Here is a 12981-nt window from a genome sequence, read left to right as displayed (position 1 = left end):
CTGTCCTGGGCTCCCATCCTGTGCACCCTCAGTACCCACCCAGCACCAACCCCATGCATCCACCCCCAGCATCCACCACGGGTGCCCATTTTCAGCTCACCCCTTCCAGGACCCATCCTAGGTTCCTGCACAATGCACTTTCTCCTTTGCCACCTCCAGTGCCCACTTCCAGCACCCGTTCCTCTCTCACACCCTCAGCACCCATCCCAGATTCCCATGCAATGCACCCTTCTCACCTCTACCAACCCAGCACCCACTCCAGCACCTATCTTTAGGGTTAGGGCTAGGGTAGGGTTAGGGTTAACCCTCTCATGACCACGTAGGTCTCTGCAGCACCCAGCCTGTGCACCCACCTCATGCACCCATCTTGTGCACCCAGCTGCAGCACCCACCTCATGCGTACACCCTGTGCACCTTCTCCAGGTGTCCACCTGTAGCACCCATTCTGTACAACCACCTGCAGCCACCACCCCATGCACAAACCCTTAGCACCCCACACCTTCTGTGTCACCCCCCCAGAAGCACCCACTCCACGCATCCACCCCACACACCCCCTGCAGCACCCATCCATGCACGAACCCCGTGCACCCCCCTGTGGCACTGACCCGGGGCACCCACCTCTCGCACCCCCTCCATCCACCCATCTCCACGTACCCTCCTGCAGCACCCACCCCACGCACATCCCCCATGCACCCACCCCACGCACCCTTGCAGCACCCACCCCATGCACTCACTCCATGCAAGCACCCTCAGCACCCCACGCACCCCTCATGCAGCAACCATCCCATGCACCCACCCAACGTACCCCCTCGCAGCACCCTCCCTTGCAGCACCCACCCTATGCAAGCACCCTCAGCACCCCACGCAGGCACCCCAGGCACCCCTCTGCAGCACTCATCCCCATGCACCCACCCCTAGCACCCACTCTATGCACACACCCCATGCATACACCCTCAGCACCGCCCCACGCATGCACCCCACGCACTCCCCTCTATCACCACCCCTCTGCAACACCCACACCATGCATGCATCCCATGAAAGCACTCTCAGCATCCCATGCATGCGCCCCATGCACCCCCTGCAGCACCCATCCCATGAACTCACCCCATGCACCCACCCAGTGTACCCCCCTTCCTCACTCCCCTGCAGCACCCACCCTATGCACCCACTCCATGCAAGCACCCTCAACACCCCATGCACCCCTCTACAGCACCCACCCTATGCGTGCACCCCACACAAGCACTCTCGGTACCCCACTCAAGCACCTCATGCACCCCTGCAGCACCCACCCCATTCACCCACCCTATGCATGTACCCTCAGCACCCCATGCACTCCTCTGCAGCATCCACCCCATGCACGCGCCCCTTGCATGCACCCCACACACCCCAGTGTATCACCCCTCTGCAGGACTCACCCCATGCATGCACCCCATGCACCCCTCTACAGCACCCACCCCATGCACCCATCCATTGTAGCCCCTTCATCACCCCCTGCAGCACCCACCCCATTCACCCACCCTATGCACGTACCCTCAGCACCCCATGCACCCCCCTGCAGCTCCCACCCCACGCACCCACCCCATGCAAGCGCCCCATGCACCCCCCTGTACCACCACCCCCCCGCACCCCCCCCTCCCACCCGCTCCTCCGCCCCGCTCCCCCCGCCGTCTCCGTTCTCCCCGGCCCTCCGTCGCCCCCTCCCGGCCGCGCCCGGAGCTCGGTTCGGTGCCGCCCCCGGGGGCCGTGGGGCCGGGAGGGGCGGCCCGAGATCGATCCGCTCCTTTCCCGCATCCGCCCCACGCGGAAGGAGGGATGCGGTCCCTTAACGCGGGATGCGGAACAGCCCACGGAGGGGAAGCGGTGCGGAAAGGATCGCCGGCCCCGCGGCAGCGCTGCCGTCAATGATCCGATTGTGCGCCGGGAACAGATACGGCTTTTCTGCCGCCGTCAATGGAGGGGCTGTGCGGCCCCGCGGAGGGCAGGGGAGGCTCTGGGAGAGCGCCGCTGGAAATGTCAAACGAGGGGCGGATGCTGAGAGCCCGAGGGCGGAGGTGGGGGAGGCCGCCGGGAATGGTTCTCGATGGAGGGACGGAGAGATGTTTGCTGGCTCCCTCGTCCCGAGGACCCGGCTGGGATCATTTAGGCTGCTGAGGGCCCGCAGGCGTCCTGGGGCCGCGTTGTGGCCCTGGAGCACATCAACCCGCCCCAGTCCCACTCTGCGGGGTGACGGGAAATGGTGGGTAAAGCTGAGCTGGCGTCACCCGCTGGGGCTGCCGTGGGGCTGCCGTCCCACCGCTGAGCACACGGCCTCTCGCTTCTGGTGCTGCTCGGCGATGGAAGGCGTTCCCCGAGCCTGGGAAGGGCTCCAGCCTTCTGCTCCCACTCCATCACCGTGCTCAGGTGCAGCCGAAAACTGCAGGGCAGGGATGGCCGGAGGCGCTGGGAAGTTCTGCCTGCGGCACCTTTGGGACGCGTTTATGGCCGTGTAACGGCAGGAAGGGGCCGATCCCCTCCGGTACCGCTGGACTGCGGCCAAAGCAAACCCCAGCACGGCAGAACTGCGAGGCGTTCTCCCAACAGGGCCGGGCACAAAAAAGCCGCCCGGCCTTCCCAAAGGCGTCGCCTGAGATAAGAGCCGGAACCCGACGGGTGGCACCTGCGGCCGGCGAGATCAGAGCGGGCATCTGCGGGGGGGTTGGCGGGGCTGCCCGGGGACGGGAGGGCACACGGGGTGACACAAAGAGCGGGGACACGGCGGGGGACACGGAGATGGAGAGAGCGGCACGCAGCGCTCGGTGGGGACACGGCGGATTTGGGAGCGCTGCTGCCGTCGCGATGGGGAAACTGAGGCACGGCCGCGTGTACGGGCACAGGCGGGGCTGGCAGGGAGCAGAGAAGTGGGCTCGCAGGGAAAGGAGCCCTACGAGACGCTCTTCTGACTTAAAAAAAAAAAAAAAAAAAGGTGGTTCGATGTTCCCTATGAACCGAAAACCCGTCGGGTTGCAGAACTTCTCGCCCCGACGGCCGCTCCCGGGAACCCAAAGTCGGGACTGCGGACCGCAGAGCCCCGCACGGCTCAGCCGCAGCTCCCGGCTCCGAAATCCACCATTTTTGGCACAAACGCCCTTTCCAACAGTGCCGCTCTTCCCGCGAGCCGCGTTACGGAAGAGCGCTGGAAAAACACCCGAGGGCTCAGGATGGATCGCGCTGGGAGGGAAAGGAAAAGGGCTCCCGCCCCCCCCCCCCCGCCCCGCCCCGGCCCCGCTGCCGGCCCGCCCCGCCGGGCTCCGACCTACAGCCGCCGGGCCCCGAGCGGCCCCGCGTTGGGCTGCAGCCCCGCGCCCGGCCCGGACCCGAGGTGAGGGGGATGCGGGAGCGGCGGGCGGGGGAGCTCGGTGAGGGCTGCGGGACGGGGCCGCCGCTCGGGGCCCGCGGAGGGGCCGCGTCGGAGCTGCCGGGACCGCGGAGGGGTGGGGCGGCCCCGGGCATCGCGGGCGGGCGGGACGCGGAGCGGGGCCGGAGAGGGGGCTGCGTTCCGTCGGGTCGGGCCGGGCTGTGCGGCTCTGCATGGGAAAAGGGAAGTCCTGGAGGGGTCTTAGGATGCGGGGTGCTGCGCGGCTCCCCGGCGTGGTGGGGACCCATGGATGTGGGGTGCTGCCGGGCACCCCGTGGTGATGGGAATCTGGGGGTGCTGTGGGGGCTCCCCATGGTGCTGGGGACCCAGGGAAGTGGGGTGTTGTGGGGCACCTCATGGTGATGGAGACCTGGGGATGTTGTGGGGCACCCCATGGTGCTGGGGACACGGTGCATTCCCTGGGGTGCTGGGAACCTGGGGGTGCTGTGGGAAGCCTCGTGGTATTGGAGACCCACAGAAGTAGGGTGCTATGTGACACGCCATGGTGATGGGGACATGGGGGTGCTGTGGGGAACCTCATGGTGATGGAGACCCCCAGAAATGTGACACACCGTGGTGCTGGAGACCCAGAGAGCTGGGGGTGCTGCAGGGCTCCCTATGGTGATGGGGATCTGGGGGTGCTGTGGGGAGCCCCATAGTAATGGGATCCTGGAGAACTGGGGGAGCTGTGGATCTCCCTGGAATGCTGGGAGTTTTTTGGGGAACCCCATGGTGGTGGGGATCTGGGGGGGCCGTGGGACCCCTGGGCTGCTGTAGGCACATGGCGTGCAGTGGAGATGCTCTCAGATGGAGAGGGCTCAGCCCTCAAGGAACCCACAGCTGTTGTCATTAGCCCCAAAGGGACTGGGAGCTGTTGGTGGGACGTGATGCTGGGCTGCACTGTGGGTGCTGGGCTGGCAGTGCGGCCAGGCGGGCGGTGGGGACAGCATGGTGGCAGGGGGTGTGAGTGGAGCTGGTTGTCCCCTTCCTTAGGGGCAGGGGGAGGGGTGCTGAGCATCACCCAGCCGTACGCATCCTGCTGCACTGCTGTGGCATCGCAGGGGACGTGCGGACGTGTCACCACAATGGCTCCATGCAAGGATCCCGAATCACAGCAGGGTGCTGGCAGCTCCGGCCCTCCCGCTGTGGAGGAAGCTGCCTGTGCTCAGTGCTTTCCCTTTAACTTTGGGTTTTGGGGCTTATCGCTGCACGCAGCTTCGAGGGAAACGTGCCTGCTGAGATAAATCAAGCTGCAGTGGCCAGGGCTGCTCTGGACTCTGTTCTTCTCACATTCCTCATGACCTCAGTGTTTGGCTCAGAGGAAGGTTGTTGAGTGCTGTCAGTGTGTCCACCCACGACTGCCGTCGCCCCGTTGCAGCCCCACGGATGGCACAGCTGGGCCGGGCCTGGCACCGCTCTGCCCCTGCGCGGGGAAACGCCGGTGCCAGAAGCTTCAGCATCAGCGGGGTCGGCGCGGGGTCCTCCTGCCTGCTGGAGCGGTGCCTCGAGCAGAGCATCGGGGGGCAGGGGGTGCAAGGTGGGGTGTGGGCACAGCCGGCATTGCCCAGCCCTGTGCTCCACCTGCAGCAACAAAGCCGCCGTGCTCCTCCTGCCGGGACACGGAGAGCGGCCGCTCTTTGAAGCTGTGCCACGGCGCTGGAGGCTGCTGGGGCGAGGGGACAAGGCTGGCCTTGTGCAGCCAAACCCAGCAGGTGACGGCAGAGACTTAACCCTCTCACTACGGTGTGCCACCTCTGTCCGCCTCCGCTTCTCATCCTCAGAGCAGAGCTGATGCTCTCCTGTCCTCTGGCGCAGGTGGGTGCGCACGCATGGCCAGCAGCGTGGAGCAGCGCTGAGAAAGGGCGCCGTGGCCCGAGCCGTGCAGGAAGCATCGTGATGCCCGGCTCTTATGGGGCCGGAGCGGGGCTGGAGCGGGGCCAGAGCTGTTCCTGGCGCGGCCCCAGGCAGGACAATTCCCGGTCGCGAGGCGGAAGGGAGCGCCGGGGCCGTGCAGCCGTTCCTGTTGCTCTCCCTTTTCCTCCCGCTCGATTCACAGCGGTGCTCAGGGGAAGTTTATCCTGGCCTCGGCGCTGCTTAATGACCCGCAGGGAGGAAACCGAGCACTTCCCCGGCTCAGCGAGGAGGGGATGCGCTTCAATTTAGGGGCTTAGGGCTCCTCTCTGCGTGGCTTCCATGGGGTATGGGGAACAAAGCGCCCAGAGCGCAGCCCCGGAGCTGTGAGGGTGGATGCAGGCAGCCCCTGAGCCCCGGGGACATCGCTGAGGGTTGAGAGCTGCCTGCCTTGGGCTGGGGAAGCTGAGATGGGCCGTTCCAGCGCAGGGATCGCTGTGGTGCGGCCGTTTCCCACCTGGCAGCGCTGTTCCCGCTGCCCCATGCAGAGATGCTGCGGCAGGTTGGGGCTGAGCAGCGCAGCTCCTTGGGCTGTGAGCTCACCCCTGGAGCGCGGCCCACGCTGCCATTTCCCTTCCTTCGCCTCTTGTTGGGTTCACAGGAACGGCCCAGCCCCTTTCTGTGCCTTTCTCCTGCAGGGAAGGGAAACACTAATTCTCATTGCTCCTTACGCTGAGTGCCAGGCTCGTGGTTGGGCGGGCATCCCGCTGGCTCCCACCCAGCCTGCGCGTGCCTGGCTCCTGGGAAAGCCAGGCTCCCATTTCACCCCCCCCCCCCCCCCCCCACCACTCCTTCTCCTGTGCTTTCATCAGGAAAAGCAGCCAGGTTCCTCCTGGGAACACCAAGCAGCCCCGGCGGGGTGGGAGACGTGGTGCAAAGCAGTGATGGGTGCTGGAAGCTGCTGGTGGTCGTGTGGCTTTGGGAAGCATCAGTTTGTGTGATCCTGGGCAGATTTCTCACTGCCTGGAGGCTCGGTGCCCTGCTCCTTCTCCCCACTCTGACTCATGGCTTTCTGCACCCTCAGAGCTGGCAGCACGGTCGGCCCAGGCTGCAAAGCATTCCTTAAATGTACAAACAATCCCTGGGAGCAGCTCCAGCTGTCAGGCACCAGGAAGGAGCCAGGCAGAGTCGGGGTATGGCTGCAGGGATGTGGCCCAGCTTTGGGGTTGGGGTACCTCAGCTGGGGGAGCGGTGTGGGGCTGGATTGCAGAGTTTTGCAGCATGGGGCCCCGCTGTCGTTTCAGGTTGACGGTCCCCTGCTCGGCAGCACTGCGGGGAGAAGATGGCTCAGCCTGCACACCTGAACCAGAACCTGCCAGGTAAAGGGACCAGAGCTGCATGTGGTGATTGGGGGTGGGGGGCACCACTGGATGCAGGATTGAACTGAGCCATTCCGATGGGTTTCCTCATCCCAGCACTGAGTTCAAAGCAGAGCAGAGTCCTGCAGCACTCCATGGCACGCAGGTGCCGGGGGGGCCGTCCACCATGTCACCTCCAGCAGCATCCCTGTACAGCACAGCAGAAATGTCCTCCCGCCTCCACCAGGCCACTGCCTGAGCATCTCTGCTTGCCTTGCAGATCTCGGGGGCCCGTTCTTGTACAGGGACCAGGACGATGGCGAGAAGAGCTCGTACTCGGTGGAAACCCCCTATGGTTTCCTCTTGGACCTGGATTTCCTGAAATATGTTGATGACATCGAAAGCGGCCAAACGCTCAAGAAGGTGCCGCTGCCACGCAGGGCGAAAGGGACGCGGCCACAGCCCGGCTCACTGCGCAGCCCCAGCAGCCACCCCAGCGCCTGGACCTCCACCGAGTCCCTGGCCTCCACATTCAGCGAGGATGGGAGGGGTGCACTGCTGCTGTCCCCGCACGGCCGGGTCCCCGAGCCCCCCGGCAAGCAAACCTCGCTCCCCACGTCCCCACCGCCCGCGGTGCGGCTGCTCCCACCTCCTGCCCGCAAGTGCCTGGCGCGAAACCCGCAGGTGGAGAAGACCTTGCTGGAGACGAGCAGGAGGCTGGAGCAGGAGCAGAGCCGCTCGCAGCCGGGCGCCCCGAGCCAGGTGCACCCATGGGTGCCGGCAGGGTCCGAGGGCCAGCCGGGCTCCGTGCGGATGAGCCCCGGCAGCTCAGGGCGCAGCACTCCGGCCGCGGGGCTCGGGACGGCCCCACTGCAGCACGTGAGGGAGCAGATGGCCGCGGCCCTGCGGCAGCTGAGGGAGCTGGAGGAGCAGGTGAAAACCATCCCGCTGCTGGAGATGCAGATCTGTGAGCTGCAGCGGGAGAAGGCGAAGCTGATGGAGAAGCTGGTGGCGGAGCCCGGCAAGGTGTTGTTGGATCATCCCGATGGGAGCGAGGAGCAGCCCCACGCAGAGCCGGAGGGAGACGTGGAGCCGGCGAAGGGACGAGCGAGCAAGATAGCAGAGCTGAGGAAGCTGACGGAGAAGCTGGCCGTGCCGGAGCGAGGCGGCCGCAGCGTGCAGGGCAAGAGCGTGGCAGCCAGGCCCAGAGCTGCAGAGAGGCAGTGCCGCTCCGTGGCGGTGGGTGAGGAGCGGGCCATGAGCGACGCCGTCTTCTACTACCGATCACAGCAGCAGGGCGGCGACGTGCCGGATGGCAGGGAGCGTCGGGACGCGGCCGTGTGGGTGCTGGAGTCCTCGCTGGGCCTGGCCCCGGAGGCAGAGAGGGAGTTGGAGCTGCTGCAGCAGACGGTGGGGCACCAGAAGGACATGATCGCCATGATGGAGGGGCACCTGCGGGAGGCCACTCGTGAGCTGGAGGAGCTGCGCATGGAGGTGTGCGCCCGGCAGCCGCGCGGCCGTGTGGACAAGGAGGTGACGGCCAGGCCGCAGGTGGCCGAGGCTGTGGTGGAGGCGGCGGTGGCCACACAGAGCCGGGCGGCCGGAGAGAGTGTGGAGATGGCGGATGTGGCCGTGGGCTGCGCCCCGCAGACCGCCTGCGTCGGGGTGGGCTGCCGGCCCCACGGGCGGGACGTGGCTGTGGGGCCCGATGCGGCCGTGGGCCGTGAAGATAAAGGCAGCCAGGCCGACGTGAGCCCCCCCAATGCAGACCCCGTCGGTGCCGGCCCTGCTGACCCCAGCCCTGACCACGTGGGCCCCACTGGCGCAGGCTCTGCCGATACAGGCGCTGCCGACCCACGTCCCACCAGCGTGGGCCCCGCCGTCCCAGCCTGTGAGCAGACAGAGCCCGCCGTGTGTGAGGCCGGATGCCAGCAGCCCCCCCCAGGCAGCCCCAGTGCCCCCACCCCGCAGCGTGCAGCAGTGCTGGGAGCCATAGGGGCTGCCGCACATCCCACAGTCCTCTCGGCGGAGGTGGAGGACGGCGGCCAGGAGCCGGCACGGGACGGCAGAGCGGCACCCAGCCCTGCAGCCAGTGAGTTGGGTGGGGGCTCGGGGTGCCCCCCGTCTCACCGGGCCCTGATCCCATCTCTGTGCTGCAGGAGCCCTGAAATCTATCATGAAGAAGCGGGACGGACCTCCTCGGAGCGAGGCTGAGGGCAGCAAGAAGAGCCTGCAGTTCGTGGGCGTGCTGAACGGGGAGTACGTGCTCAAGGTCCCTGTGGTCCCGGCGGGCTGCCCCTTCCCCCAGCCACGGGGCAATAGGGGGGACCAGGTGGGTGCAGCCATTGAGCCCCTCTCTGTGCAGGTACGAGAGCACATCCAGTGAGGAGGAGGAGGAGGAAGAAGACGAAGGAGACAGCTCCTCCGAGAAGGTTTCAGCTGACAGCTCTGACAGTGAGGAGCCGGGGGGCACCGACACCTCGGAGGAGGAAGAAGAGGATGCTGAGGATGGGGACGGACAAAGCGAGCTGAGCAGGCAGCAGGAGGGTGAGGGGGCCAGCACAGCCCCCCCTGAGCCCCCCGAGGTGAAGGAGAAGTAAGTGCTGCGCCTGCACCGTGCTGCGGTCCTGCTGATGGGAAAAACACACTCACGTCCTGCAGAAAGCATCGGGCAGGAAAAGTAGTTCCAGCGTCACTGGTCTGCTAAGGAAACCCTGAGAACAAGGCTGCAGCTGTGTCTTTTCTACAGGAGTGATGGAAAAAAAAAAAAAAAAGGCATTTTTTAACAAAGGAAAAAATTCAGCCTAAAAATGGGCAGATCAGTGTCTGAGCATGTCCGTATAAGGCTGTGTTTGGCAGGCTGGACCCCCCCCAGGGGCATGGCCACAGAACTGGGGGGAGGGCTCCAGCGATGGGGACGTTCCCTGGGGGGGTGCAAGGAATCGGGGAGAGGAGTGAAACCTCAGGGCTGGGGGGGGCGAGGGCTCCGTGCCCTTGGGGCCATAACCACCTTGTGCCCCCCAGGTTTGAGCTGAGCCCCAGGATGCGGGAGGCCTGCCTCATTGTTAAGACTCACCTGGGCCACCCCACAGCCACCAAGAGCAAGGAGGCGGTGAGTTGGGTGCTGTGGGTGGGATGGGTACCACCAGGCCAGCCCTCCCCTAAGATGGGCAGCAGTGCTCGTAGCAGCACTTTCCTTCCCAAAGCATGGCCCTGAGATCCCAAAATCCCACGTAGACTCTGGGCTGTCCCTCCATGGGGCTGGGTTGAGGGGTCCTGCCTCTGTCCCATGCAGGGGCTCAGCCCCACTCACTGCCTGCAGCTCGCCAGCAGCAGCCTGGTCCTGCAGGAGTGGTTCCGTCTGTCCAGCCAGAAGTCATCCATCCCCGACACGGTTGCCAACCACCTCCTGGCCTTTGCTGAGCTCTCACCGGCTCTCCTGGCCCACGTGGTCAACCTGGCCGATGGGAATGGCAACACAGCCCTGCACTACAGCGTGTCCCACTCCAACTTCCACATTGTGAAGCTGCTGCTGGACACAGGTGGGTGCCCCCGAGTCTGCACAGCCCCATAAACATCCCGCTGCTGGGATGCCCTGGGAGCAGCGCCCCAAACCCCTCCTCTGCCCTTTCCCACAGGGGTCTGCAATGTGGACCACCAGAACAAAGCTGGTTACACAGCCCTCATGCTGGCAGCTCTGGCGGCCGTGGAGCAGGAAGACGACATGAATGTGGTCAGGAGGCTCTTCAGCATGGGCAACGTCAACGCCAAGGCCAGCCAGGTTGGTGTAAGCTGGGGGCCACTACGTCCTGATCCCCTGCAAGCAGCTCCTGGCTCCGTGCTCACTTGAGTTCACCCCGAGGGGCCGGTATTTGGGGAGGGCATCATATCAGGAAGCTCCTTCCACCCAGCATCAGGCAAGGAGGCGCTCAGAGCCCACGTGGGCACTGGGGACAGCTGCGGGATGAGCAGGTGGCCCAGCTGGGGTAGAACCATCCTGGCAGTGTTCCTCGTGTCACAGGCCGGCCAGACAGCACTGATGTTGGCCGTCAGCCACGGGCGGCAGGAGATGGTGGAAGCCCTGCTGGCCTGCGGGGCCGACGTGAACCTGCAGGATGAGGAAGGCTCGACTGCACTCATGTGTGCCTGCGAGCACGGCCGCGTGGAGACTGTGAAGCTGCTGCTGGCTCAGCCCACCTGCGACGTTTCCATCGTGGACAGTGTAAGGCTTCTCTGCCAGGGCCTGAGCACACGCACCCACCCCCAGACCCAGACCCAAACCTCTCCCAACTGCTCTCCTGTCCTCCTTAGGATGGTAACAACGCTGTCACCATCGCGCTGGAGGCAGGACACAGCAACATTGCAGTGCTCCTGTATGCCCACCTCAACGGGACGAAGGCACAGCCTCAGGTGAGTGCTGCAGCCCCCTCAGCCCTTGTAAGGGACACGGAGGTGGCACCACACCGCCAGTAGGGCTGCCCAGCGGGCAGGTGACACAGCGGGATGGAAAGGGGGCTGTGGCTCAAGTGAGAGCAGCTGACGGTACCCAAGGAAGGTGCTGTGGAGGCAACAGCAGCGTCCCATGGGTGGCAGATGCTCAGCACAGCCTTGGTGGCAGGGGATCAGCCTGGCCGGCCCCAACCAGGAGCCACTGGAGGGGTCTGTGGTGCCATTCATTGACTCTACTCCTTCTCCGCAGCAGGGGACGTCAACAGCGGGCACCAAGAGCCCTGTGAGCCCAAAGAAACCAAATTAAGTGACCTTTGGATCCGGCTGCGTGCCAGCGGGCCGCCATCAGAGCCAGGCTGTCACTTGTCCCCCTTCCTGCTGCTCCTTCGCGTGCTGAATCGCTCCCTGAGGCTGCGGATGTTTTCCATCTCCGCTCGACAGAGCAGGCACTGTCCTGGGCCTCAGTGCAGGAAGCGTCCCGCTGCAGCTGCAGGAGCTCTGCAGGGCTGTGGGAGGGCAGGCAGCAGCAGCAGTGGGAGAGGGGACACGGAGCAGCTGCCTTGCGGCCACAGGAGCATTTGCAGACTGAAATATGCGCTCGTCTTTCCTGGCATTTCCTTTCCCAGCAGAAACCTGGCTCTTCTCTAACACATGCACACAAAAGAAAAAATTATATATATATATACACACACACTAAGCAATATATATATATATATATATATATATATATAAAGTTGAACATCAAATCACTCCATGATTTGATTTGCTCAACGGGAGCCAAAACTTCTGGGTGCTCAGGGTTGCAGCCGAGCTGACAGAAGAGATGAGAGCCACAGCTGCATTTGGGGACTGAGACTGCCCAGCCTGCGCCAGGAGCCACAGAGATGAGAGTCAGCCCACAAGCATTTCCCATTTTGAAAGTCCCACAGCCACCAACCATCCGGGGGCCGTCGCTGCCTTCACAAGCCTGCCTGCCCTCCCCAAGGGGAGGAGCGGGGCTGCTAGCTCCAGAAATAGAGCAGCAAGAGCTCAGAGAGAGCCTAGGGCCTGCAGAGATGGACACGGACGTAGGAATGTGTGTCTGTGCAAGTGTGCGTGCGCCAGGCAGGGTGGGAACAGACAAGGTGAGGACGAGGACTGGCAGCAAACAGAACAAGAAGGCTTTTGCATGCGAAGCAGGCCCCGCTCTAAGGTAAGCGATGCTGCAGCCCCCACTGCTGCCCCTTGGCTCCTCTTCCTCCACTGAGGCACACAAGGCCGGCTCTGAGCCAGCTCACCGGCTGGGAAATGCTCCCAGGAGAGCTGCTCCGGGCAGCACAGCGCTGTTCTCACCTTGTTTCGGCTTTGCACTGAAGTTACTACACGATGCTTGCAGCCACTCTCCAGTACACCGCTCTGTATGTACTCCATACTCACCGCTTTTGTTTCACACATCTGTTTACTGACATTTTTATACTGGTGTTTATTTTTAAGACAAATAAAATTTAAACTTATTTTGAAATATTACAGCCACCATCAACACTCTCCTGCCTCTTTGTCTGGTTACAGCCCCGGCCCTCTGCACTCCAACCCCACAGGTTTGTTGAACTACCAAAATCCATCCGTGGTGCTTTTTATTTCAGAGCAGAAAACCCGAAGCCTGGATTCAGGTCCTGTGAACTGATGGCTTCTGGCTTGTCTCACTTCACAGAAGCAAATGTAACACCGAGATCAGGTGCAGCCCTTTGCTCCCTGCTGCTATCGCTGTACAGCTGTATTGCTACAGAGCAGAACCAGGCTGCGAGGTCCTTGCAGGGCAGGAGGGTGCAGTGACCACACAGAGACACGTGGGGAGGGCTACAGCTGCTCCGAGCCTCCCCACTCACTACAAATGCATGCCCACCTGGTCACCTGCTCACAGCTGATGCCTTGTGCCACTCAGCAGCACAG

The 12981-nt window shown here is 64.1% G+C and overlaps 1 protein-coding gene across 2 annotated transcripts; it reads left to right on the top strand.

Annotated features, from left to right (window-relative positions):
• The first annotated feature begins 3259 nt into the window (after nt 1–3259).
• Nucleotides 3260–12571, top strand: KANK3 (KN motif and ankyrin repeat domains 3). 2 transcript variants are annotated; one of them, XM_052702103.1, is made up of 11 exons: nt 3260–3358; nt 6550–6624; nt 6884–8695; nt 8763–8862; nt 8969–9199; nt 9628–9715; nt 9926–10145; nt 10242–10384; nt 10625–10825; nt 10915–11013; nt 11306–12571. In XM_052702103.1, the coding sequence occupies exons 2-11, from the start codon at nt 6588–6590 to the stop codon at nt 11357–11359; spliced, it is 2985 nt and encodes a 994-aa protein (XP_052558063.1). In that variant the 5' UTR covers nt 3260–3358; nt 6550–6587; the 3' UTR covers nt 11360–12571. The 2 variants fall into 2 exon arrangements, with proteins under 2 accessions (XP_052558063.1, XP_052558062.1); XM_052702102.1 differs by having other exon boundaries at nt 11303–12571.
• Nucleotides 12572–12981: the final 410 nt, after the last annotated feature.

Source organism: Tympanuchus pallidicinctus, unplaced genomic scaffold (genome assembly GCF_026119805.1).
Source record: "Tympanuchus pallidicinctus isolate F22 unplaced genomic scaffold, pur_lepc_1.0 scaffold43, whole genome shotgun sequence".
NCBI classification, from domain to species: domain Eukaryota; kingdom Metazoa; phylum Chordata; class Aves; order Galliformes; family Phasianidae; genus Tympanuchus; species Tympanuchus pallidicinctus.
The sequence above is the reverse complement of the archived record's forward strand: the minus strand, read 5'-3'. Positions and strand labels throughout refer to the sequence as shown.

What these genes read in the sequence shown, in the direction of transcription:
- KANK3 (XM_052702102.1), top strand. Translation starts at nt 6,588, where the DNA reads ATGGCTCAGCCTGCACACCTGAACCAGAACCTGCCAG. An exon ending in ACGTTTCCATCGTGGACAGT is followed by an intron (nt 10,826 to 10,914) that starts GTAAGGCTTCTC and finishes TGTCCTCCTTAG; the next exon opens with GATGGTAACAACGCTGTCAC. An exon ending in GGACGAAGGCACAGCCTCAG is followed by an intron (nt 11,014 to 11,302) that starts GTGAGTGCTGCA and finishes CCTTCTCCGCAG; the next exon opens with CAGGGGACGTCAACAGCGGG.